Raw genomic sequence first — 26148 nt, 5'->3', positions numbered from 1 at the left:
AAACCCGTGCTGACCACCTAGTAGGGCCTCGACAGCAGGAACAAACCCTTCTGCACCATAACTGTTGGCTAACAAAATAATATATTGACATTATTTTAACGGGATATGAGTAAAATAAAATTTTTTTATAAACGACAAGGATGTGTGAGGGATAAGCTCTCATTTAAAGTTAATGAAATAAATGAGATTGGGGTAGTAGTGTTTTAACATTTATTTTTAGTGTCGACCAGTCATCAATGAATTCTAGTTGCTAATTATCGGCACTGTATAATACCTATGTAGTATTTAAAACATTTTACCATGCTGTTTGCACAGTATGTATGATTCAATATTAAAATAACATATTATAAAAAACAAATGTATACTAACTTAAGTTTCCAACACTATCTCTCCAAGCCCATGCATCTACATAGTTTCCTAAATATAACAGATACATCGGTTATTATAAAAACTATCGACTTCAGCCGATTGCAAAGTATATTAAGAACAGTTGAGGTATGAATGTATGACCCTTTTATTATAATATTTGTTGCTTAATATATTTCTCAGTAGAGTTCAGTTTATAAACAATGAATGATTATTTATTATTCCAAGATTTATGATTACTGATATGTTAATTTTTGGCATGATTATAAAGATTTTTGGCGTTAGTAGTCAGCTGATAACAAAAGTTGAAATTTTGAATACAGTCACAATATAAAAAATATATGGAATAAACAGCAGGTTCTCTAGGTAGTGGGTGAGGAAGTAGCAGTCCATTAGTTAATAGGTCTATGATTACAATGTCCTCCCCCACTTTCAAAATTTGAACTTCCGACTACGCCAAACGTTTGTGCATCGTTTGTGCAGAAATGTGCACCAAGTCCTGTCGTTAGTGCAGACATTTGCACCAAGTCTCATCGTTTGTGCACAAAAACTGAAAGCTCTATCCCAAAAACAAAATGGAGTGCCATTGAAACGGAACATCTTCTCGGTTGAAATTTTAAATATTTTTCATATTTATAAATGTTGTTTAGGGACCTAAAAGGTTTAATAGGATTTTTATTATTGCCATGTGAACGTATATAAAATAAATAGTAGGACAGTTGTATGTATAGGTAAATAAATAAATTATTAAACCTGTATACTTAACTACTGTATTAAGATAATTTAATAGATAATATCATATGTTTTAAATATTTTGTATGTTAAGTTATATTTGAAAGACACACTCTGAAAAAATATGATAGAACTTAATTTTTCTTTTATTAATAAAATTTCAATAACATAATTATAATGTTCAGATAATAAATAAATAATAATAAACATAATCTTTAAAACCTCAGCATTGTTGAAATCAAATAAGTTTAAAACAAAATGAGTATATAATTAGTTATAATACAAACATAATAATTAAAAATAAAAACCATATTACCTCATCGACAACAAATTAATTCGAAAAATAAGATAAACTATTTAAGGTGCCCGATGCCGATGTCATTTTGTCCTCAAAAATACACTCGGCGGGAATAACGATACCGGCTTGTAGAATCAACCAAATTTCACAAATTTTTTTTTAATTACTTGAGGGAAATATTTTACAGCCCACATCGATCTCTGTTTTTCAATATTTTATTTTTAAGCTTTATAATATGTTTAAAAAAATACAAAATAAAAAGCATTTTTTTTCAAATTTTTTAATACAATTATCTGAAATAAAATACAAAATAAGAGATCTAAGATTTTAAAAAAATAATACAAGTTTTTTCATAAATTTGTCTACCTTTTTTAAAAAAAAAAATGTCAACAAGCAAGTGAAACACAATTTTTATGAGCGTTTGAATTTCATATTATTACAAGATTGGATATTCACTCAATTTCTCATGTAGTGATTTTGATATTTTGTTGTAATTCAAAAATAAATAACTGTTGATACATAAAGAATGCACTGAATGTTTATATTTTCATTTTCTTTTTTTTTTTTTTATTGGTCTTGAAATCTATAAAATTTCTGCTTCGACAACTTGGTCATTAGCATGTTACTATAAATAATAGATACATAATATTTATAGTGGGTAACAGATCTAAGAATTAAATACAAAAAGATACAATAGAAACAGTTTTAGATTAGTTCGTTTAGTAATTTGTACATTGAAAAGGGGTTGACTAGAGTAGCTTGAGTAATTTGGTTGTCTTAAAGAATTCGATGGTGTTGATCTCATTTTCAGGATTTGGGCCTAGACTTGCTCCAATTTGGTGGCTTATATTGAGCTCCTCTCTTTGTTGTATGTAAATTCTACATTCTTCGAATATGTGTTTTATTGTAATTGTTGTGCCACATGATTGGCATATTGGTGGGTCACCTTTGATCATTATGTACTCATGAGTTAGTCTTGTGTGGCCAATTCTGGCCCTATTTAGTTTTTTTTCATTTGTTGTACTAATATTGGGATTTCTTCTCCATCTTTGGACCGTTTGTTTAACTTGGTTTAATTTGGTGTTTTGGATGTTCCATATATTTTGCCATATTATAGTGGTGTCTCTTTGAATTTGTTTTCTTATGTCAGAGTATGATGAAATGTTAATATATTGTGAATTCGGTGAATTGATTGCTAATTTAGCTTGTTTATCTGCCCTTTCGTTGCCGATTATTCCAATGTGTCCAGGTATCCAGATTAATTTTATATTGTTGTTCTTTTGGTTTGCTTCCTCTAGTCTATTCTGAATTTGAATTGCTATATCGCTCGGATTGAATTTATTTTTTACACTAATTAGTGTACTTAACGAGTCGCTTAGAATGATATGTTTTTGGTTTTCCTTTTTGTTTATATATTTTATGGCTAGCAATATAGCAAGTGCTACGGCTGTATATATGGAACATGTCGATGGTAGTTTGAATGATGTCTGTGAATTGTTTTTTATTATGGCTATTCCTACCCTTTCGTCATTTTTGGAGGCATCTGTATATAGTTCTTGAAATTCATTTTGGTTCTCTAGAGTATTTTTCAGAAGGTTTTTGTATATAAGTGGAGGCGTGTTTTCTTTACGTAGAGTATTCAATTCTGTGTTTATTTTATATATGCTTGTCCATGGAGGACAAATTATTTTTTCTTTTTTTATTATTTGTGGAATCTTGGTGTAGTTTTTATTATTTTGTAGACCAAGGGTTATGTTGCTAGTTGAAGCTGGGTTATTTGTTAATCTGGTTAGTCTCGCAGCGTATAGGAGTGTCAACTCTGTTCTTTTTAGGTCTGGTGTTGGTTCACCCGCTATATTATAAATACTTTTAATTGGGCTGCTTTTGAAGGCCCCTATAGCCATTCGCATCCCCGTGTTGTGGTTTGAGTCTATATATTTTATTAATGTGTTTTTGGCCGTGTTATAAAGAAATGAACCGTAATATAATTTTGCTTGAATTGTTGATTTAAATATTTTGATCAGAGTTTCTGTTTCACATCCCCAATTTGTGTGCGATAATAGTTTTATTAAATTGAGCGCTTTATTTGTAGATACTTTCAATGATTTTATGTGCTGCGACCACGTGAGCCTAGAATCGAATGTTATACCCAATATTTTTATACATGTTTTGTTGGGTATATTTTTATTATTCATTTTAATATTTAGTTCTCCTACATTTGATTTCCTGGTAAAGGTTATGCTCTTTGATTTTTCTATTGAAAAACCTAATCCCGTTTTTGCTGACCATTTTTCTAGTTGATTTGCTGTTGCTTGTAGGTGGTATTTAACTGTTTTGATGTTTTTACTTCTACATGAGAAATTAGCATCATCTGCAAATATGTTGGCTTTTATCGGAAATTTACAATGTTTATCAATTTTGTTAATTGCCACTAAAAATAGTGTAACTGAAAGTGCGGATCCTTGTGGTACTCCATTTTCCTGTGTAAAGGTATCAGAGATATGGTTTGATGTTTTGACTTGGAATGTTCTATTTTTTAGGAAGTTCGTTATAAAATTTAGCATATTACCTTGGCATATGACTTTATTTAGCTTAGAAAGAATGTAGTGTCTCCAGGTGACGTCGTATGCTTTTGAAATGTCTATACTAAGTAAGCCTAAGATTTGTTTATTTTGAAGAGCTTGCTGAGCTTCTTCCTTTATTGCGATGAGGTTGTCGTGTGTGGAGCGATTTTTTCTAAAGCCACTTTGGAACGGCGTTAGGTAATTAATTTTTTCTAGATACCAAATAAGTCTAAAATTTACAATTTTTTCTATGACCTTACACATGGTGTTTAATAATGTGATTGGCCGATAACTTTCTGTGTTGAATCTACATTTTCCTGGTTTGTTAATAGGGATGACTATGCCCTTTTTCCATGTTGAGGGGAAGATACCGTTACACCAAATGGTGTTGTATATTTTTTCAAGTAAGAGTTGACTTTTTGGACCAAAATATTGTATAAAAATAAATGGAATACCATCAGGCCCTGGGCTTAGACTTTTACATTTTTTTAGTGTGTATGCTATTTCTTCCCTTGTTATCTTTGAATTAATTTGAAGTTGATTTTCATTGTTGTGGTCAACGATATTAATGATGGGTGTATTTTCTTTTATGTATTTGATATTGATAAAGTTTGGACTGTATGATGTGTTATTACTGTTTAAATGGAAGTACTGTCCTAATTTGTTAGAAATTTCATTTGGATTTGTTATTAGTTTATTGTTGATTTCATCGATTAGGTTTATTTTATAGTTACGTTTAATTCCTTTAAGAGAGTGTATTTTATTCCATATGAGTTTGGTATCTGCCTTTTCGTTTATATTATTGATGAAGAATTCCCATGACTTTTTTTTACTTGATTTAATTATATATTTAGTTGCTGCCCTATGTTTTTTTAAATTAATATAATCACTTTGGTTTTTTGTTTTTTTGAATTTATTAAGGGCTTTATTTTTAGTTTTTATTGCGTTTTTAATGGTCTCATTCCACCAGGGTACCTTTGGTTTTTTCCCCCATTTCTTATTTTTTCCTATCGTAAGTTCAGCTGTTTTTATTATTGCGTCCGTGAATAATTTTGTTGGACTGTCTATGTTTAATGAGTCCATATATTGTATGTTGTCCACTTCCAGTTCTAGTGTCTCTGTGTATCTGGCCCAATTTGGGTCTTTTAAGTTCCACCTCTCTAATGCTTCATTGTTTTTTGCGTTGTATGTCCTAGATAAGATTTGAAGTATTATGGGAAAATGGTCACTGCTAGTTAGGTTTGGCGTTACGTTCCATTCGATCCGTTGTGCTAATGATGTGCTAGCGAAAGATAAATCAATGTTTGATAAGTTGCCATTTATTGGATTTAATCTTGTGGGTTCGGTGTTATTTAATAATATTATGTTGTTATTTTCCAGGATTTTTTCTATGACTTTACCTCTCTGATCAGTGTTTTTGGAACCCCATATTACGTTGTGACTATTAAAATCTCCTACAATTATAAATGGTTGTGGTAATTGTTTTATAATATTGTTAATGTCCGCGTCAGTGAATGATTTGTGGTTAGGTAGATATATATTGCATATGTTAATATCATTATTCGATAATTTGACTGTGACCGCTATGGCTTCTATGTCTGTAGATATGTTTAATTGACTGCTCGGGTAATAAGTATTAATGTATATGGCCACTCCACCACTTGCCCTTGCACTATCTAATCTGTTTTTATTATAACCATCATAATTAGCTAGGTTTGTTATGTTGTCGTTTTTGAAGTTAGTTTCTTGAATGCATATGATATCTGGATTATGTTCTTGTATTAAAATGGTGATTTCTTCGTACTTTTTATTGAACCCATTCATATTCCATTGTAGGATTTTTATATTATCATTTTTATGTGAATTCATTGTTTGTTTTTTTTTTTTTGTTGATTTGTTTATGCTTCTGAACTAGCTGAGTCATAATTATCATCTACTAACTTTTTAGCAAAACGAGTAAGTCTATTTTTTATGCTTTTGTTTTTTAAAGTAGGTTTTATTTTTAATAAAATATCAAGTAGTTCGTCTTTAGTAATCTTGTATTCTGTATATATGTCATATGGGTTAAAATCACCTTGGTTGTTTTCAAAAATATGTTTGAATGTAGTGAAGTCGATTTTGAAGTCTTCATTGTCATTGAAGATTTCTTCTGCGGGGCTTAAATTAGTATCAATGTTTTCTAGGAATTGTTTGAGAGAATTAGAAGTTATTTTGGGTTTTTTTGTTTCCTGTACTTTCATGGTTTTGTTTTCTAATATGTTGCTTTGTGAGGGGTTGTCGATAACTGTAGGTGATTTTGGTAATGAGGGGGAGGGGAAATTGAAAGAGTCAGGAAGAGATCTTTTTGCGCCAGAGGTCGGGTCTATATCCATATTAGCCGTTAAGACTTCTTCATTTGTGGTGATTATTAAATTTGGTATATTTGATTTGTTTTTATATGTATTGTCAGGGCCATTTTCATTTGTTGCCGTCTGTGTTATGATTGTGTTTTCTTCAGGTTTATTCGGACAATTGGAGGCAATGTGGCCTTGCGTTTTACATAAGAAGCATGTTAGCGAGTCGTCCGATATAAATATTCTGTAGTTTGTGTCATCGTAGTTGATTAGGATTGAACTAGGGAGTTTTTCTTCGTCTTCTTGACTTATGAATAATTGACGACGAAAGCTTAAAATGTGGGAGAAGTCGGCATCTTGTATACCTGCTCTTAAAAATGAGATGTTGCTAAGCAAAACTATATTAAGTTTGTTAAATTCATGTTCTATGGCTTCGTGCGGAATGTTGGGATAGACGTTAGATATAATTATTCGTTTGTTTGGGTTATGCAATTTACGGATTTTGAATTGTTGTTCATTAATTGTTATTATTGGGTGGTTGATAGTGAGATTGTCTACTAATGCTTTATTAGTTAGGAAAATGCACAATCGTTTATTCGATATACGGGAGGCGAAGATGATGTTGGCCGGTTTTACAATATTGCCGATAGCGATAATATAATCTTTGTGCGGGAATGTTTCGTTTATGTCTATTAATATTGCTTGTTCTTTTTTCGGGATTAGGCTGTTTGCTACAGTTGAGGCAAAAGATTTTTTGTGTGCATCTGTGGATATTTGTGCTTCGAGATTGTTTGTTGATGAGGAGGTCTTCCGTGGTGTGAGGATTTGCTGGGTTATTTTGGTTACTAGTGGCGTTGATTTGGTTGTTAATACCTGTGAGGTTTTAATTTGATTGATTTTACTGGGTGACTTTGTAACAGTTGGCTTTGTGTTGGTTGGTGGGTTTTGACGGATTGATGGGCTCTTCATCGCGGGTTTTTTTGTGAACATGATTTAGTGTTTCGGGCTTGTGCCCTGGTTGTTTTTTTTTTTTTTTTAGCGCGCGCCTACGGTATTAAATAATTACCATATTTACCTGCGTATATTGACTGCGTTGACTGTATGCTATCGAAGCTAATAAATACGGGACTCGCGATAATAAACGTGTTGTCTGTACGCAGTATAAACACGAACTGATTTTCATTTTCTATACACCATAAAGTATTTAAAATATTTTGACTCTCTTAGAGCTGTTTAAGGACATTGTCAGTTTTCAATTTTTTCTATAATTGTCAATAAATTATTAATTGTTGGGTAAAAATGGGTAAAAATGTAATACAAGTCTCCTGATATATTGTTACAATAGCAATTTAAAAATATTAAAAACACATAAGCACAATTTTTTACAAGAATTTTAAATTTGAATCTTGACAAAATTTATCAAATCGAAAATTCAATAATTATTTTTTTAGTTTAAAATATTATAAAATGTTCAACTTTTATATCTTATGATTTTTTATTCAATCAAGATTTTTTTCTTGTTCTACTTAGATTTTATATTAAACATAGATTTTTCTCATAAAATACATTTCAATTAAAAAAGCCAAGTCGAATAAACAACTTTATTGAAAAAAAAATTTTAAATAAAATAGAACGGTATTTAATAAAAATATCTATATATAATAAAAAATCTATATTTGATAAAGAAATGTTTATACCTTTATATAAATTTATTTTGTTCTAAACTTATTTGATTTTAACAATGCAGAGGTTTTTAATATGTTTATTATCATTTATTTTTTATAGGAGGATTCTGGGGGGAGGGGGGAATATAAATGAACCTCCAAAATCGTTGGATTTAAAAAAATGTAATATTTTAGGTAGGTACACAAAATTTGTTGTATATTATACAACACCAACACCATTAAGTACAAACAGTGAATGCGACATTCTATCAAAAATAGCATTGATATCTAAAGATCTAAATCAAATACTTGCCAGGAGATTTTTTTACCATGAAACCTTGTCTTATCATTTGATCTGTAATGATATTTTTAATAAAAACGAATATTAATAATTAATATTGTGATGTTAATAAAATTATCAACTGATATAGGTATTTTAATATATAAATTATATGGATTTAATGTTTATACAAATATGAAATTAAACGAGTACATATAAAAGTCAAATTAGTTATTAAACAATATTATACCTACATTACAGACTTACTTACAGTTATTATTATATTTTATAATTTTCACCCATAGGTAGGTATCCGGTTAGAAATATTAATTAATTTAAATACATAATATTAAGTTAATTGAAACAAACAATACAATGTATGATTTAACGGTATATAAAAAATGTTAACATATAACCTAACATCTTGCAAATCTCATTTGAGCTTATTTTATTGATATTTCAACTAAATTCCGAGACAATGTATCACATTAAGATTTAAGATTAAAGTGGAACATACCGTACATGTGTAATGTAGGTATACTCATACTGTATAGACATGTTGTACACTAAAATATAATAATTATACTTACCGACACAATCTTGTTTAGCTTGATTGAAAATAATATTTATTATAAATAAAAAAACATGTTATTTTTCAATAATTATGAGGTTTTGGAAAGGTTGTCTTTGAAGGAGATTTAACACGTGAAGCCCGAAGTCAAAAGTATTATAACAATAGGTACCTACATAAGTTTGTGTTCAGAAGAATCAATTTTGTCGGTGTATCCGAATTGGTTCCGAAATGTCCGAATTGGTTCCCGGCTTGTTACAAAAGGTGAATTCGAATTGGTTCCCGGGTTGTTACTAAGGGTATATCCGAGTTGGTTCCGAGTTCCAGGGTTAGAGCATTTTTAATTTTCCTTCCAATTTTATACAGACTTAGGACTGTCAACATATTAATATTATGCAGGTATGGTTAAAAATTATGCTTTTTGTAATAAAGCTACTTTTATTTTTAATCAAATATCTTTTAATTTTTAAATAGTCATGGTAGAATAATGAATAATATAAAAATAATAAAAATAATGATTTTTTTTAAATTCAAAATATAAAATAAAATGTAATATAACAATAAAATATTAACACAAATAAAAACGAAAATACAATCACTACACGTATACGTTGCGGTTATTGCGGTGGATTACTGAATGCCGTTGATAGCGACTAACAAGTAACGAGTCGATATCCGTCCATATCAATAATATAACATCAGTTTTATTACAGTTTCTATCTAAACGACAATTTAGTTCATTTTATATAGCCGTACTTATAAAGATGGGAAATATGTTAAATAATATTATGAGATTGTATTTTGACTTTTTCGAAAGTGTTTATCAGGAACCAATCCCGATGTGTACCGCCTATCTAGAATACTGGGAACCTATTCGGATGACGTGTGTTGCCTGGATTGTCGAGAACCAATTCGGATGTCGATTTTCAGGTATGGGAACCAATTAGGATGCAGCCAATTTTGTGATGTTAGTTTTATTATAAGATTGAATTGACCTGAGTACTTTAAATCAAATACAACACTATTATCTTAATAATACGCAACTTATATAACTTGATATTCAGATATTTCAATATTTAAGCATGTTATCAGCATTTTACTACTGTAATATTTTACATGATTATGACTGATTCAAAAAATTAAATTTCTAATGAACGAGATGCCTAGATAATATTCTGACCTTAAACCTATGACAATAGAAAATCGGCTAAAATCAAAGTTTCTATCATGCTTGTACGACCAGGAACCATATGTGACTGAGGAAGTCTCTATGGCACATATTTTTATATGAAATAACTAATGGTCACTAAAGTAATTTTATTTTTCAAAAATGATAAGGCAGCATAATATTTTCCTATGCCAAAAACATAAAATTATCAAATAATTAAACGTAAACCTAATCTAATTTAGAATTCTCATATTATATTATATTTTTTTTTGTAAAAAAACTTTATTCGACAAATTAAGTGAAACATAATATATAGGTACTTCTTAATCTTACGCAATAAAATACAAATAGTATTATTAGATATGGCATAACCGTATTTTATTAATATTTTTAACAGTCATTCTATGAATTTTTGTGACAGTAATGTATATTCTTCCTATACATCACCATAAATATTAATCTGTGATCTATCATGTAAAGTAATAAAATATATATTTATAAGTACTCACGTCCAGGGCATACTATATAACTAATACAACTAAACATTAAAATAAAAGTTAACATATTAAAATATCTGACACTATTTGTATCCATAATATTAACAGCGTCGGATACAATTGAAAGAATAATACAAAATGTTGTATATTTTTATATTTTAAAGTGTGATTGATCAAATACAAAACGAAACAAGTGTTTCCATAAACAGTTGAATAAACTACCTATTCTCGATTATACCAACTCCCAAGAAGTCATGCACTTTATTGCTCTAGTCGATATGAGTATCAAACTTTATGTAGGTATAGGTATATAGGTATACATTATATACCATACGCAGTACGAACAAACTTTTTACATTTGTTCAAACTACAAAAGAATAATGAAAGAAGCACTTATAATTTGCCAAGTAAAATGTGATAATTGTGCACCGTAGGGTCTAGGGATCACTTGGTGAGGCCCCAATAAGGTTCTAATTAACGATATCATGTCGGTGAAAGTTGATGAATTCCGTGGCACCATTTGTTAAAAAATTTAAATAATATAATGATGTAACTCTAAAAAAAAAATAACTGAAAAAAGTTTGTCAAAATCATAAAATTACATACATAATATTTTAAATTCTAATTAATGTATCGATTTTAGAACGATGTGAGTTTTTTTCGGGTGTGTGTCGATCATTATTTTTGGAACAGTAAAATTGCATCTATTTTCTGATTCTTTTTTTTTGGTAGAAAACTTAATCTATTTGGTAATTATGGAGGTCAAAAGTCAAAGCTGGACAGTAACTAGTTAACAAGTCAAGAGTTAAGTTACAAGTTACTTTTTTATAACTTATAACTTATAAAGTTAATAAATTATAACATTTTAAATTTGATACATTTTGTCAAAATTAGAACTTTAAATGCTTATAAAAAAGAATTGTGCCAATGTATTTTTAATATTTTTCAACTTCTATTGTAACGATATATCAGGAGCCTTGCATTAAATTTTCACGTGTTTTTACCCAACAAATAAAATTTTATTGATATTTATAGAAAAAAAACTAAAAAAATTGATAACGAAGAATGTCCGTTAACAGCTCAAAGAGAGTCAAAATGCGTATTAAATTGTATGGTGTATAGAAAAGTTAATATAAACATTCAGTAAAATTTTCATGTATCTACAGTTATTCATTTTTGAATAACAATAAAATAACAAAACTGCTACACGAGAATTCGAGTAAATATCCAACATTTTTTGATAAAATTTAGGTAGACAAATTTATGAGGAATCTTGCATTACATTTTCAAATCTTAGATTTAAAATGAACAATTTTTACGAATTCTTAACTCAAAATAATTTGCTAATTTTCGTGATTTTTCTGTATTTTTCAACATTTCGACTCTAAATGCGTATAAATGAAAACTGATACTAAGGATTTTTAATATTTTTCAAATGTCCTTGTAACAATATAGTAGGAGCTTTGTATTAAATTGTCAAGCTTTATTACCCAACAAATAAAGTTTTAAAGACATTCATATAAAAAAGGTGGGTAAGTGGATGTCGCTCTGCTGTACAGTATGTTAGATGTGGGTCATTGTTATGGATAGTGTAAAATTTGAATTCAATGATATAATATTATTGTACAAGAAAAATGATTCTAAGCGGAAACGGTTTATTAGTCTGGATTTTTTAATTTTTTATTATTTATTATAGCTTTTAAGTAGAATTAATATTTTAATTTTTATTCGTTGCTGCGGTGATGTACAAATCGTTAGAAATTAAAATCCCAATTCGTAATTTGTCAGTAGTTTTTCCCGTGGCATTAAATAACTATTGAGAAAATCGAAAAATGAACTCTTTAAAATACTATCTTGATCCAATTTGCTAAACGATAAGGTACTATATGTTGAAATCGAAGCACTCCATCTGGTAGAAATTTTGTATACAGGATATAAAAAAATAAATAAATAAACACCATTGTAAAACAGTGCTTTGCATCAGTGCTAATCGACATCAAATAATTATTTTTATACATTATTTTATAAGGAAAATAATATATACACCATAAAACATTATATTATATTGTATTCATGTTGTATTAGATTCTGAGTGGAACGATGAATGTATTGATTTTACAATGATGTGTGTTTTTTTTTAATTTTTTAATTTTTTTTTAAATTGTTTTTTATTTTTGTATCTGTCATCACCTTTTAGGACAGTAAAAGTGCTTGGATTTTCTTCAACAGTAACTTTTCTGATAGGAAAGTGAATCTAGTTGGTACTTTGGGGGGCCAAAAGTAAAAATCCCAGTAATTTTCAAACGCGACGTGAAAAACAAAAGAAAAATTAAGAAAAAACGGGAAATTTTACGCAAAATCTGTTTTCGAGAAAATTGATTTTGGCTTTTAGTGTTACTCTAAAACACACAACAGTAGGTACATGCAATTTTGACTGAATGTTTATAATTGCATTTCCTATACAACATAACACTTCCCAAATATTTTGACTTCTTTTGAGCTGTTTTTCTTTTTTAATTTTTCTTTTTTATCTAAGATTTGAAAATGTAATACAAGATTATCCATAAGTTTGTCTACCTTTATCAAAAAAAGAATGTTTACAAGAAACTCAAATTAAATTTTTATAAGCGTTTGAAATTTATATTTTTACAACATTTGTTACTCACTCGATTTCTTGTGTAACGATTTTCTTATTTTGTTGTAATTAAAAACGTATGATTGTTGATACTTGAAAATTTCACTGAATGTTTATATAAGCATTTTTTATACGCGATAAAATTTTGAAAATAATTTGACATTTTTTGAGCTGTTTACGGACATTGTCTGTTTTCAATTTTTTTAGTTTTTTTTTTCTTTAATTATCCTTAAAATTTTATTTGTTGGGTAGAAAAGCGTGAAAATTTAATGGAAGGCTCCTGATATATTGTTACAATAGCAGTTGAAAAATATTGAAAATATAGGCACAATTTTTTTTATAAGCATTTAAATTTCAAATTTTAACAAAATTTATCAAATTTAAAATGTAATAATTATTTTGTAGTTAAAGATTTATAAAATGTTCAACTTTTGTAGCTAAGGATTAAATAATAATTAAAAAATTGTGCATAAGTGTTCTTAATATTTTTCAACTGCTATTGTAACAATATATCAGGACACTTGTATTCAATGTTCACGCAATTTTTCTCAACAAATAATATGGTATTGACAATTATAGAAAAAATTGAAAACGGAGTATGTTCGTTAACAGCTCAAAGAGAGTCAAAATATTTCTTAAATTGTTTGGTGTATAAAAAATGAAAATATAAACATTCGGTGAAATTGTCATGTATCTACAGTTATTCGTTTTTGAATCACAACAAAATAACTAAATCGCTACTTAAGAAATCGAGTGAATATCCAACCTTGTAATAATATGAACTTCAAACGCTCATAAAAATTTAATTTGACTTCCTTGTAGTCATTTTTTTTTTTGACAAAGGTAGAAGAACTTATGAGAAATCATGTATTACTTTTTATGTAATTTGTTAGCTTAATCTTAACATAAATATTTACATTGTGTAAATGTTATATCATATCTGTAAACTAGTTAGTTACAAGTGTATCAATATTATTGTAATTGATTTTGAGAGTTAATCCTGCTTCCAGCGACGCGTGGATCGGCTTGCCCGAGTGGCCTGTGACTGTACCCAGGAACTGCTTTTGAGGTTTAATTGCTGTGGGTCCCCCATGCAATGAGCCACGCTGTACCTAATCTCACCATTCCCCCGGCACGTATATGAACCATTGTCTAACACCAATTCAGCACGGGCCTCGAGCCTCGAGCCGAGCCACGCGTGTCGTGGAAAGCCGGCTTTAGACATATTTTATGCATAACTGCATAGTGAAAGCTTTCAGCTAAATTTTTAACGATTTTTAATCACTTCATTAGGTATAAATTAGGTATATAAAGTTTAAATATCAGATATACTTAGTATATTATCTATATTCAATTTAAAAGTGTTTAGAATAAAAGGTTTAAACATTTTCCTTTTTGCTGACTATATATTATAATACCTAATTTGAAGAGTAAAACCAAAAGTTCATATTAAGATAATAAGTTTTAAAATAATTTATTCTAACAAACAAAATAATTCTCTATATTCTTGAATATATTTTTTCATTTAATCATTTATTCCTATTAAACAATCGCTACACTTGTTCAGCCTATCTGAGTGCAAGGTATAGAACACGGTTTTCTTTAATAACATTTATTTTTCTTTTAAACTTGAATTTTTTGTGTGTATCGTTATAATTACCATTTACTTACAAAGATATGTTCAAAAAAATTAGGTAAGTAACATCTTTATTTTACATGTATTGTCAAATTGATTTCCTGATCAGAAATTGGAAAAACCTACTATAAAGCCTTGAGACAGACGACGTATTCATGTATTGTAACCTGCAGTTTAATAATTATTACCGACCTTTATTAAGACTTATAGTCATATAATAACCATCCACTTAATCTGAAATAATATGCATTATCTTTATTTTTGTAACTTTATTAGCGAATTTTATTTTTTTATTTAGATGAATATTAAGCGTGAATTAGGTAAGTATAAATGTTTTACAATTTAAACATTTATTTTATGGAAAAACAATATTTTTAATTATTACGTATTAATAATAAAAAAAAAGTATGTACTATGATGACGAAACTTTATTAATACATACACAACTATATAATATGGAAAAAATATGATTTTTTTTAAATAATATGAAACATGATTTTTTTATTCTAACAAGGATTATAATACTCATAAATAAATATATATAATTTAAATCATATCAGTGGGATGGACAAAGGTAAATTGTCTAAACATTTTAGGGTCGATGGACTGATTGCGCTTGATACATTTTACAATACTAAAAAAAACTTATTAGGTAATATAATATAATAAAAAAGTAGGTCAGCGCATTTCGGTGGTGGATGTTTGTCCATCGTCCCTTCGGGCCACGGACAGGATCGTGTAATTTTACTGTATTTGATTTGATTGCAATGATTGCATTCGATAAAAAACGATTCTGAGCGGATTAGGGAATCTTTTTTATTTAATTTAATTCGTTTCTATAGTAATGAACAAAGCGTTTTAAGAACAACTTAAGAACGATTTATATAAATAGGTAATTTATATAATTTTAATTATAATTTATAATTAGGAAATATCATAAAAATGAAAAAAAATATAAAATGAAAGAAAAAGCTCATAAGTTGCTCAAAAATTTTACCATGTCTAGGTAAGGCTAATATAAGTAAACAACCCAAATTTCAAGTTTTTACGAATGTTTTTAACTGAATTACAACAAAAATTCTCCCAAAATTAAAATGTCTATAAATAGCTAAAAAATGGCTAAAATTTTCCGAACTTTAAACCGTAAGGAACAAAATAAAACAAAAAATATCTCTTGTCATTTTTCATTTGAAGCAATATTTCTGGTAGAAAACGTCGTCCGTAATTATTTAATATTATAAAATCGTGAAATCGTACGTTTTTTCTCCTTTAACCGATTTTATTTCAAAAAGCGTTTCGAAAATGAAAAATTACTTAAGAATATTACCTTTCAGGGATGCTCTACTTGACACATTTGAGCAAGTCTAGAGGGAGAAAAAGTGTTTACAGAATAAAAAAGAAAAAGAAATAAACCATTGTAAAACCATTACATTCCTCGTTCCGCTCAGAATCTTAAATAAATGAAAAGGTAGGTACAATAAAATTGTATTAACTTCCACCGACATGATATCATTAAGTAGAATCTTATAGGAGCCTCACAAAGTGATCAATTCCTGTGCACATTTCACTCTTTTTTATGCCATCTGCAAGTGTTTGTTACTATTTTCATTTGTAGTTTGGAACAACTGTTAACATACGTAAGTTTCCGTGGTGTATTATTTATACAGTGTATTAGGTATACATATATTTCGAGACCCACAGCGATTAATGGAATAAACCACATGTGATTATGAGAGCTGCTACCTACTGACTACAGCAAATTTGCAAGATCAATTTTGTTTTAAAAAAACAAATAAGTATAATTTTTAGTGAATATTGAACATATCGTACACATTAAAATATCACAACATTCCTATACGCTATTAATTGAATATGACTTTGAATAAGAAATCCACAGAATTTACTTTTGTTAAACACCATTAATAATTATTACAATTATTATTCAGCGTTACAACTTATTATTTTTAATATTATTTAGAGAGAAACGACCTGTTATATTAATTATAGGCAAAAAGATGGTTGCCTGTTAGGATGGTTACCGCTCTGCAGAAGGATTTTTGTAGGGTTTCTGTAAGGGAAGTTTGGATTTGAATTCAATGACATAAAATCTTTGTTTATTTGTATACAAATTAAAACAGTCAGCCTTAAATACCTGTAATATTACTAACAAGTATATTTTATGATAGTATTGTCATTATAAGTAATTCATTTTTATTGTACGCTTTATAACTACAGTATGTTGAATTTTAAAATGTCATCGCGGGTATTCTATATAAAAGTATATAATTTCAAGTACCAATGCATGACTTTTATTTAAATAGCAACAAAATAACTAAAAACGTTACTCTTCCTTTAAATATCTAATTTCGTCCAAATTTGACTTCGGATATCTTCTAAAAAGCATGTTTATACTTATGTTTATTTTAGATTTTTTGTTACAATATGAAATATTTCTATGATACTTTGTTTTAAATTATCAATCCTAAGCTAAAAAATGTATTATGTTCTATATTTTTATTTACAAAATTATTTGCAAATATTCGAAACTGATGGACATAGTCAACATTTTATAAATGTTGTTACTAAAAATTAACTTATACCATTAAAAAAAAAAATGAATATCGGAAGGGAGATAAATGATGTTTGTTACAAGTTATTGTAATATAAAAAAAGCTATAATTTCGTTATATAACTTGTTAGTTTATTATATTATTTATTTTTGATTTTTATTGATATTTATCTCCAATACAACTCGGCAGAAGAGGCTTTAGTTAGTCTCAATTACTATTTACACTTATTATACATTATATTCTAGTTTGACAATACGATTAAATTTCGTCGATTAGATTGGTTAATTTTAAAAATTTCAGGATTTCTTTGTGCTGATCTGGGTTGGGTTCGAGGGTCGCGTCTAGAGTTTCGGTCAACTTGAGGTCCATTCACTCCTGTTCTTATAGATGGCATTCCATCAGGATACAGGGAGTCATTGTCCACGAGGTTCGTCTTTTGATATGTCGAGATACTCATGAGTTACCTAGCGTGTCCGATTCCTAAACGATTTAAAGTGGTTTTGTCTTTTTGATTGATTAGGATTATCCAATCTGAAGATGGTTGTCTTAGGTCTGGTTTAGTTTTGTTGTCTGGTTATTCCAGAAGATATCCCATTTGTTTTTATGGTGTAACTCAAATATGATAATTTATTGTTAGACTGAGGATTTTTGGCCAAGTGAATATTTACTTTGTAGTTTTATTGGATTATATTAACTATCTAAAATAAAGAATGGTTATTTTAAAATATGTAATTCTCAAAAAATGATGAGGAAGCATAACAACTGCCTAGACTAAAAATACAAAATTCTAAAACAATTAAAGGAGTTATCGAACGATTGATAGCATTATAAATTTTTTGACAAACGATTGAAAATACCTAAAATTAACAAAAAAACTTATCGCTGACCCCCAAAAAAAACCCAAAAAGGAATACGATCGTGAACGAATTTACGTGCAACGTTACCGATAATTTATTCGGCTATTGAAAGATTCAGTAATATTCAGTAATCTGTTTGAATCTAATTGAAACTTAAGAAGAAACAACATTGAAAATAGATTCGCTATAACAAGGTCAAGTATAGTATGTACCTATACATACAACAAATATCTTGAAAAAAGTCATAAATTAATAATTTTAATCTTATACAAATATATTGGCAGATAGTAATAATAAGATCAAATATGTAATATAAATTACGAATAAAACATGTAAAATAATATGTAGAACTTAATTTGAAACATTTGAAACATCCTTAATAATACGTTAATCAAAATATGATTTTTAGAATGTTTGAGTATATATCTGATAATTTTGTACTACTCAAGGAGTGCCATGTGGCGATACAAAATTCAATTTTTCTATCTTATCAAAATTCTAATAAGTAATTTCTGAGTTATTAAAATGTTTATATAATCCTTATATATGATTTAATAAATTATTTTTACGTAATATTAAAATTGAATGTAGTATTTATTATGATTAAATCATTTTTACAAAATATTTATATATTGATAGATCCATTGTAGGTATAATTACTAATATTTTCAAATCATCTAAGCTCCCAAATCTACTTAACCTATTACCATTATAATAGGTCATAGACATAGTAACCTTAGTAATTTTACCTTGTTCAGTCGTAGCTATTTTCAATGTTGTTTCTTCTTGAGTTTCAATTAGAATTTGAATAACAATATAATATATTATATATAATACTTTTATATATTTATATTATTATTATATAACTGGATGATTTCAATTTCAATAGATTATAGTGCTAAAATTATCATTTGATTAGATTTGATTAAATATTTTAATATTCATGTGTTTTCAATTTTGTTATTCTTAGTATGTGATAATATTTTATTAGACAAATTCGCTAAAAATAAATAATACTTCTCAATCAATAAATAATTGTTGTATTGTACCTACAATAGTCCTATGTAGGGTTTTAAAATTTCATGAAATTTATTTTGATGAAAAATAAAAATAAAATGTTTATTATACCTAAAAGTCTATAGTCGTCAACTTCGAAGTGAATATTTTTAAAAGTTTGTATATTGTATGAAACAAAGAAAATATGTTACATATTTACATATAATTTATAAGTTGTTTAACAAATCTATAATAGTTATAACAAACTATATGATCTAAGTATAAAATAATGAGCCCAGAGCACCATCACATCACTCAGCCACATATACACACATATTATACGACTTTCGTACTATTTATAATTACTTTCAAGAACAATGAAATATTTCAATTGGAAAAATTTCAAATTTAGAACCCTAGTCCTATGTAACTGTTAACTAATAAGGTTTTTGAATGTCGTTTGGTTCTCTTTATGCATAACATAGCAAATTATACATGAAGAAGAATTTGATTTACACTGATATTTTTATTATTACAGTGAATTTGATTCATAATGTTACGTGCTGCCCCTTCAGGGATTCTATGTAGATGATTTGAAAATAATAGTAGTCAACTTAAATTTATAAATGCAGTGTTTTATTATAACAGAATGAAATGTATAATATCGTCGTGGTAATAGTAGTAGTAGTAGTCGTCCTGTATATGGCTAGTGGCGTGAAGTCGCTTCTGCGTTGCTGGTCTAGGTACATCTGTCTTTACTGTGTTCCCAGCCCTCCTATATATAATGTCGGTTCCTTTGATGGATCCTGCGCATGGACAGGGCGTCCTTGAGGTGGATGAAGCTGGTTCAATAAGTTGTTATTCTCGCAACCGTCGCCTCGTAATGATAACTTGTTGTTGGCCGCTTCCCTTGATTAGCTTGCCAAAATAGAATGTGGTTTCTAACTATGAGGTTACGTCTAAGAGACCATAACAACTCAAGGAGAACTTTTTCTGCGAGTAGAATAATACTAATCGATTACCTACATATATATTATATTAGTACGTAAAGCTATTCCTTTACAATAATATTTCTAGAGGTGCACTAATAGTTTTAATGTATAGGAATGTTGTTATATACTAATGTGTATGGTATATTTGTATTCAATAAAATAATTAATTTGAATTTTATTCAAAATTGTACGAAAAAAATGCATAGTAGCCTGCACATGTGGTATTAAAGCATTATAGATATTGTAAAATTTGAATTATGTAGATATACACGAAAAATATCACGGACTGGCCGTGTGAGCCCGAGTTCATGACCAGATCCGAGGTCTTGTTCCAGACGGTGAAACAGTTTGCACACGCAACACTGAGCCACTCTGAGAAAGGACGAGCCCGTTAGACGCGACTCGGCGTTAAAGTAAGATTCCGACGCGGGGCCTCTGGCAAACAGAAACCAGTTGCCAGAGGGAAGAGGGATACCTCTCTAATCCGCACGGGGCACACCCGTCCGAGCTACATATCAGCGCCGCGGAAAGCGACGTGAAAAAATGTTGCGACACACCGGTGGAGGTTACTAAGCGGGGAATATAACGGAAGGGCTGGACCAAAGCAACCGCGGGCAGGCACCTCGAATCTCACCTGCCCGCGGACCTCCAGCCACATGCCGGTACATCTCCCGCCCAACTCTGACCGAGAGTACACGGGCCTGGCCAACTCGTGAACGAACAAGTGCAAGATGGAAGTCCGGCTGGGGGACACCCACCGACAAGCACCCAAACCCGAGCATTCGGTACGGACACGGCACCCGGCAAAAGAAAACCGTACCACTCAAAAAAGGTCGCACCGCGGCAGCGTAAGAACTGTTCCGGCGCCGATGCTAGTGGGAAAAGAGTCGTTGTGAGTAGGTACTCTGGATAATGGATCCTTCAATCTCATTCCGCGGGTCGATGAGGAGAGCCCCACTGAAAACCCGACATTGCTAACGCCCGAACGGTATCAGTGCCCATCGAGCTTTGTGGGGTGCGTCCGGCCGACGCGCGCGGGTACCTCGCGTGCTCGCGCTCGCCAGCCGCGCGTTCGCGACTTATGTGCAGGGCTTGAAACCGATTTCAAAACCGGTTTCAGAAATCGGTATAAACCGTTAAAAAACCGAAACCGAAATCAAAATCGAAAACGAAACCGAAAAAAATTGGATACCGGTATTATAATCTAAAACCGAAACCGAAAAAAATTGGATACCGGTATTAAAGTCAAAACCGAAATCGGAAAAAAATGGATACCGGTATTATAATTTAAAACCGAAACCGCAAAAAATTGGATACCGGTATTAAATATAAATTCAAAACCGAAATCGGAAAAAATTGGAAACCGTTGTTATAACTTATAACTCAATTTTTTTAATTTTAATATTTTAAATAATGCTTTTTTTTTAATTAACGTAAATTATTTTAAAATGTACGTAAATACGTAAATTGCATTGATACACCCATGGGATTATGATTAAAATGTTGATAACCATTTCATTATTTGAAAAATTATTATAGTTGTTTTATACTTTTATTATAATAGTTATGAATAATAAATAATATTAATAATAGATATTAATTATTTATTGGGCAGCACATTTGACAGATGATGGCCCGTATATGGGTCTATTAATTTATTAGATTGGTATTTAATAGTATTAAGCTATTAAATACTGACTAGTACAATACTATTATAATCAAACTATAAAATATAAATAATAAGAAAATCATATAATAATTACTGAAAATAGCAAAAACTGAAAATAGCACAGGTTTTAATTTGTGTGAGTGATCGTACGACCATCACCGCTACTGCAGTCTGTAGGCCATGGGGAGCAGAGACAATAATAATAACACTAATATAAAAATAAATTTAAAATATATAATATTGTTTAAGAATTATTTAGTTATTAAAAATAACTGTATTTTTAATTTTTCCCTAGTGCCCATACACTGTATAGTGTACCTATATAATATATATTTCGATATAGAATATTTTGAAATTTTCGTACTGTGTTTGCAGTAGTGCAGTCAGCGTGTTAGTCGTTCATTATAGTGTAGTTCCTTATCGGTTTACTTTTTTTATGTACAACTTGCAACTTTATAATTACGAGTCCATCCGCGACAAAAACTTTTTCAATTTTATTTTTACTAAATGATTTATTTAGTATAAATAAAGATACCTATTACCTACATCAGGTTGTTTCATTAATTACATAAGAAATCATGGGTAAAAAGAATACCAATCCTGTTGGCCGTTTATTTTTCACTTTTAATAATGAAACAAATGAGTCCAAAATATGTACTGTTGAAGGATGTATAAAACCTATTTTACAAAATCACTCCTATTGAAATATTGCTCTTATTTTTATCAAAAATTAAAAAATCATATTAAGTATTTAACTATTTAAGTATAATAAAACTATTTATAATTATAACTTAAAGTCTGCTTTAAATCCGTTTTTAAAAATGTAGAAACCAGCATACAAAACCTAAATCAAAACCAAAATTTCCTAATATCGATATTGAAAAATTGAAACCGAAACCGAAATTTCCTAATACCGGTATTGGAAAGTTGAAACCGAAACCGAAATTTCGTAATACCGGTATTGAAAAATTGAAACCGAAATCGAAAAAATTAGAAACCGGTATCCAAAATCGAAACCGAAACCGAAATTTCGTAATACCGGTATTGAAAAATTGAAACCGAAATCGAAAAAATTAGAAACCGGTATCCAAAATCGAAACCGAAACCGAAATTTCGTAATACCGGTATTGAAAAATTGAAACCGAAATCGAAAAAATTAGAAACCGGTATCCAAAATCGAAACCGAAATCGAAATTTTTTCAATCGGTTTCAAGCCCTGCTTATGTGGATGGCCTCGCGGAGACTGTGGGAGTAGTGCCTTAGTAGAAAGGGAGCTATTTGACTGGGTCGAATCCAGCGCTCGCTGACGCGGTTATACGAAACCCACCGATCTATCTCGAACGAGAGCAGCCGGCGGGGGACCGCCAGCCTGGCGCCTGGGCGCCCTGACGAAACCCGTCGGAGGGATGTGACCGCGTCGTAAAAAGGCGTGAAGGAGCCGCTCTCGCGACATATGGCTAAAGGTGTAAAAACCCCCGAGGGAATGGTCTTATACTCCCCGTCACACAGTGGTTAGTAATACACGAAAAATATAGTTCTCGCGGTGCCCCCGTTAAAGAACACAATATACATTGTACATGCCATACCGGTGGAAGTTTAAGACATTTCTGTCAACATTGGTTAACAAATGTTTTATAATATATTGTAACGTCACAGCATTTTTTGCATTAATATTATTATATCACAAACATACCTGTACCCATATTGCCACTAATGAGCGTACCTTAGTTATATATTATTATGATTATCGCGCGCTAATGCAGAAGTGACCGCAGTATTATGTAATAATTGTCCCCTGGCCCCCACAAATCCACAGTGTACGGTGTCCACATGTCGCCACACACGGCCGCCGTTGCTGTCGGCGCTTTCGTCGCGTCCGGCGGCACCGCACCGGCGGAACAATACTGTACACCCCGAAAATATGATGTATTCCCGCAATATGACGACACTGACCTGCCCCACTCAACACTAAAAAGCTCCGCCGCCGGCATAAGACCACCGCCGTCGCCGGGTCTCCGTTTCAACATTTTTTCACCTACGCTGTACCTGGCTGTACCTGGCTGGTACTGTTGTTCTCACGGCTCCACACCTGCCCGGTCGAGACCATCCACCCGTCTGTTCGACGACCAACACACAACCACCCAGGAACCACGCGGCACACAGGCCTTTTTGACTCACCAACCGACTTCGTTAAATACACGCCAACTGCCGTCAACATTTTTCGACGCCTGTAGTCAACCACGATGATGGGCTAAGTCCGCCATGAGGGCCCGGGCGGCGGCCGATAGCTCCTATCAACATCGACCATGCATGCTGCATGCTCATCACGTCAAAGTCGTAATATGCCTAATTTCCCCTGTCCCCCCTTTACCAGCACGTTTTCCCGGTAACCCTGCGAGGACACACCATGAGTGATATGGTGTGTCGCCTCCCGTGGGCCGGGAAAGCATGCGACAAATTATATATTATTTTGTATTTGCCATGTGCCACTATATCTTCGTACATGTTTGCCCTACTATTATTATATTATAGTAGGATAAAAAAGAGAGTTCTGGAACCCTCAACCTGCTGGCACAACCCTATACCTGATGGAACAACCCGTGAGAAGCCCGTTGCACAACCCGCATACATCTACTATACACCTCTGCACAACCCATATCACATACGTACACGACATTCCCCCCCCGCTACCCCGCTCTTCATATAACCCCACCATCAATCACGCACTTGTACGATATTCCCCCCGCCACTCTTCCCTATCAATTAGCCGCGGAAAATAATTTAAAATTTTTTTGCCGAACCGGGATTCGAACTCGAACAGGTCGATTCCCATACGACAACCATACCACTGCGCAACTTACTCGCTTGCGTCTACGAGGTATATTCTATCTCATTTAACTGGTGTTTACGACAGTCGTTCACATACGTATGAGATGTATAATTTCCCCCCACCACCATCACAACCACTATACCATACAAAGGGCCGCCGCGAACGCGCGCGAACCCGCCACCGCGTTATCATTCCTATGTTATCAGTTATCACATCTATAAATACCTACATACACACTTACGTACAAACACACATACATACATACACACACGTTATACATCTCAAACAAACACACATTCAAATATATTATAATATAGTCTACATATAATATACATAGGTACTACATATATATAAACAATTATACACACATCATTAACACAGTGACTTGAACATATAATATTCCACTGATATTTCTAACAATAAACATTCTATAATTTCCCCCCACCACCACCACCACCAACACCACCAACGCTACACCTTACAAAGGGCCGCCGCGAACGCGCACGAGCCCGCCACCGCGTTATCATATCTATGTTATTCGTCGGATATCTTGCTTCCTCACCCTTTTCATTAGCATCTAGTGTTTCGGAGCTCTCAAATGCAATACAACGACTTGAAATGAATTCTTCCAGCTCGATATATGTTGGTAAATTGGTGATAGTTCGACGCAACTGCCATTCATGACTTGTGGTCTGGTCTAATTTCCTCAGAATAATTGTTACGAGCCATGCGTCCCAGTGTTCAACCGGTTGGCACAACGAATCAAGTGCGGCGATATGAGTTAAAACACATGAATGCAACTTCTGCAATTCGTTCGCCGAAGCGACCTCTACTCGAGGTGCGTCGAGCATGGCACGAATATGCGACTGAATAACCAAGCTTTTATTGTCGTATCTCTGTTGAAGCTTCCTAATAGCTACTTCATAGTTGAGTTCTGTGATCGGTATCCCTTTGATAATGTCCGATGCTGGACCACCTAGTGCCAATCGAAGGTAAGAGAATTTCTGAGCTAACGAATAATGCTCATTATTATGAACCATTGCCTTATAAAGGTCAAAGAAGGAATTCCACTCTTGTATATTACCATCAAATTTCGGTATTTCAATAGGAGGAAGCCGCGCTTGTTGAGGATGCGAAGCACTAGCATTTAATGAATTATTACTCATCGACGAGTTATGCGACTTCTCCTGGTTAATCAACTCTTGCATCTCCGAGCGAACAGCATAATAATCATTTTCAAAGGCTTCTCTAGCCTGCTCATTCTCCTCATAATTGTCAACATCAATAAGTTCGATTTGACATTGTATCTCATCGAATTTCCTGCTGATCTGCGGCAGTTCTTCCTGCCTGAACTCCACTAACGTAATAGCTTGTTCTCTCGGATTAAATGTATTTATAAAGTTTCGAGCTCGTGTTAACGAAGCCTTTATAACACCTCTTTTTCTCTTTAGGTCAGTTAAGACCTTTTGAGCGCTCTCGTCTAAAACCAT

The 26148-nt window shown here is 31.3% G+C and overlaps 1 protein-coding gene across 1 annotated transcript; it reads right to left on the bottom strand.

The window, feature by feature from the left end:
* Positions 1-8253: 8253 nt before the first annotated feature.
* Positions 8254-26148, bottom strand: LOC132947562 (uncharacterized). The gene is made up of 2 exons (XM_061017864.1): positions 25221-26148; positions 8254-8312 (listed from the first exon to the last, which is right to left on the bottom strand). The coding sequence occupies exons 1-2, from the start codon at positions 26146-26148 to the stop codon at positions 8254-8256; spliced, it is 987 nt and encodes a 328-aa protein (XP_060873847.1).

The sequence above is a fragment of the Metopolophium dirhodum genome, chromosome 6 (genome assembly GCF_019925205.1).
Source record: "Metopolophium dirhodum isolate CAU chromosome 6, ASM1992520v1, whole genome shotgun sequence".
Lineage (NCBI taxonomy): Eukaryota > Metazoa > Arthropoda > Insecta > Hemiptera > Aphididae > Metopolophium > Metopolophium dirhodum.
The sequence above is the reverse complement of the archived record's forward strand: the minus strand, read 5'-3'. Positions and strand labels throughout refer to the sequence as shown.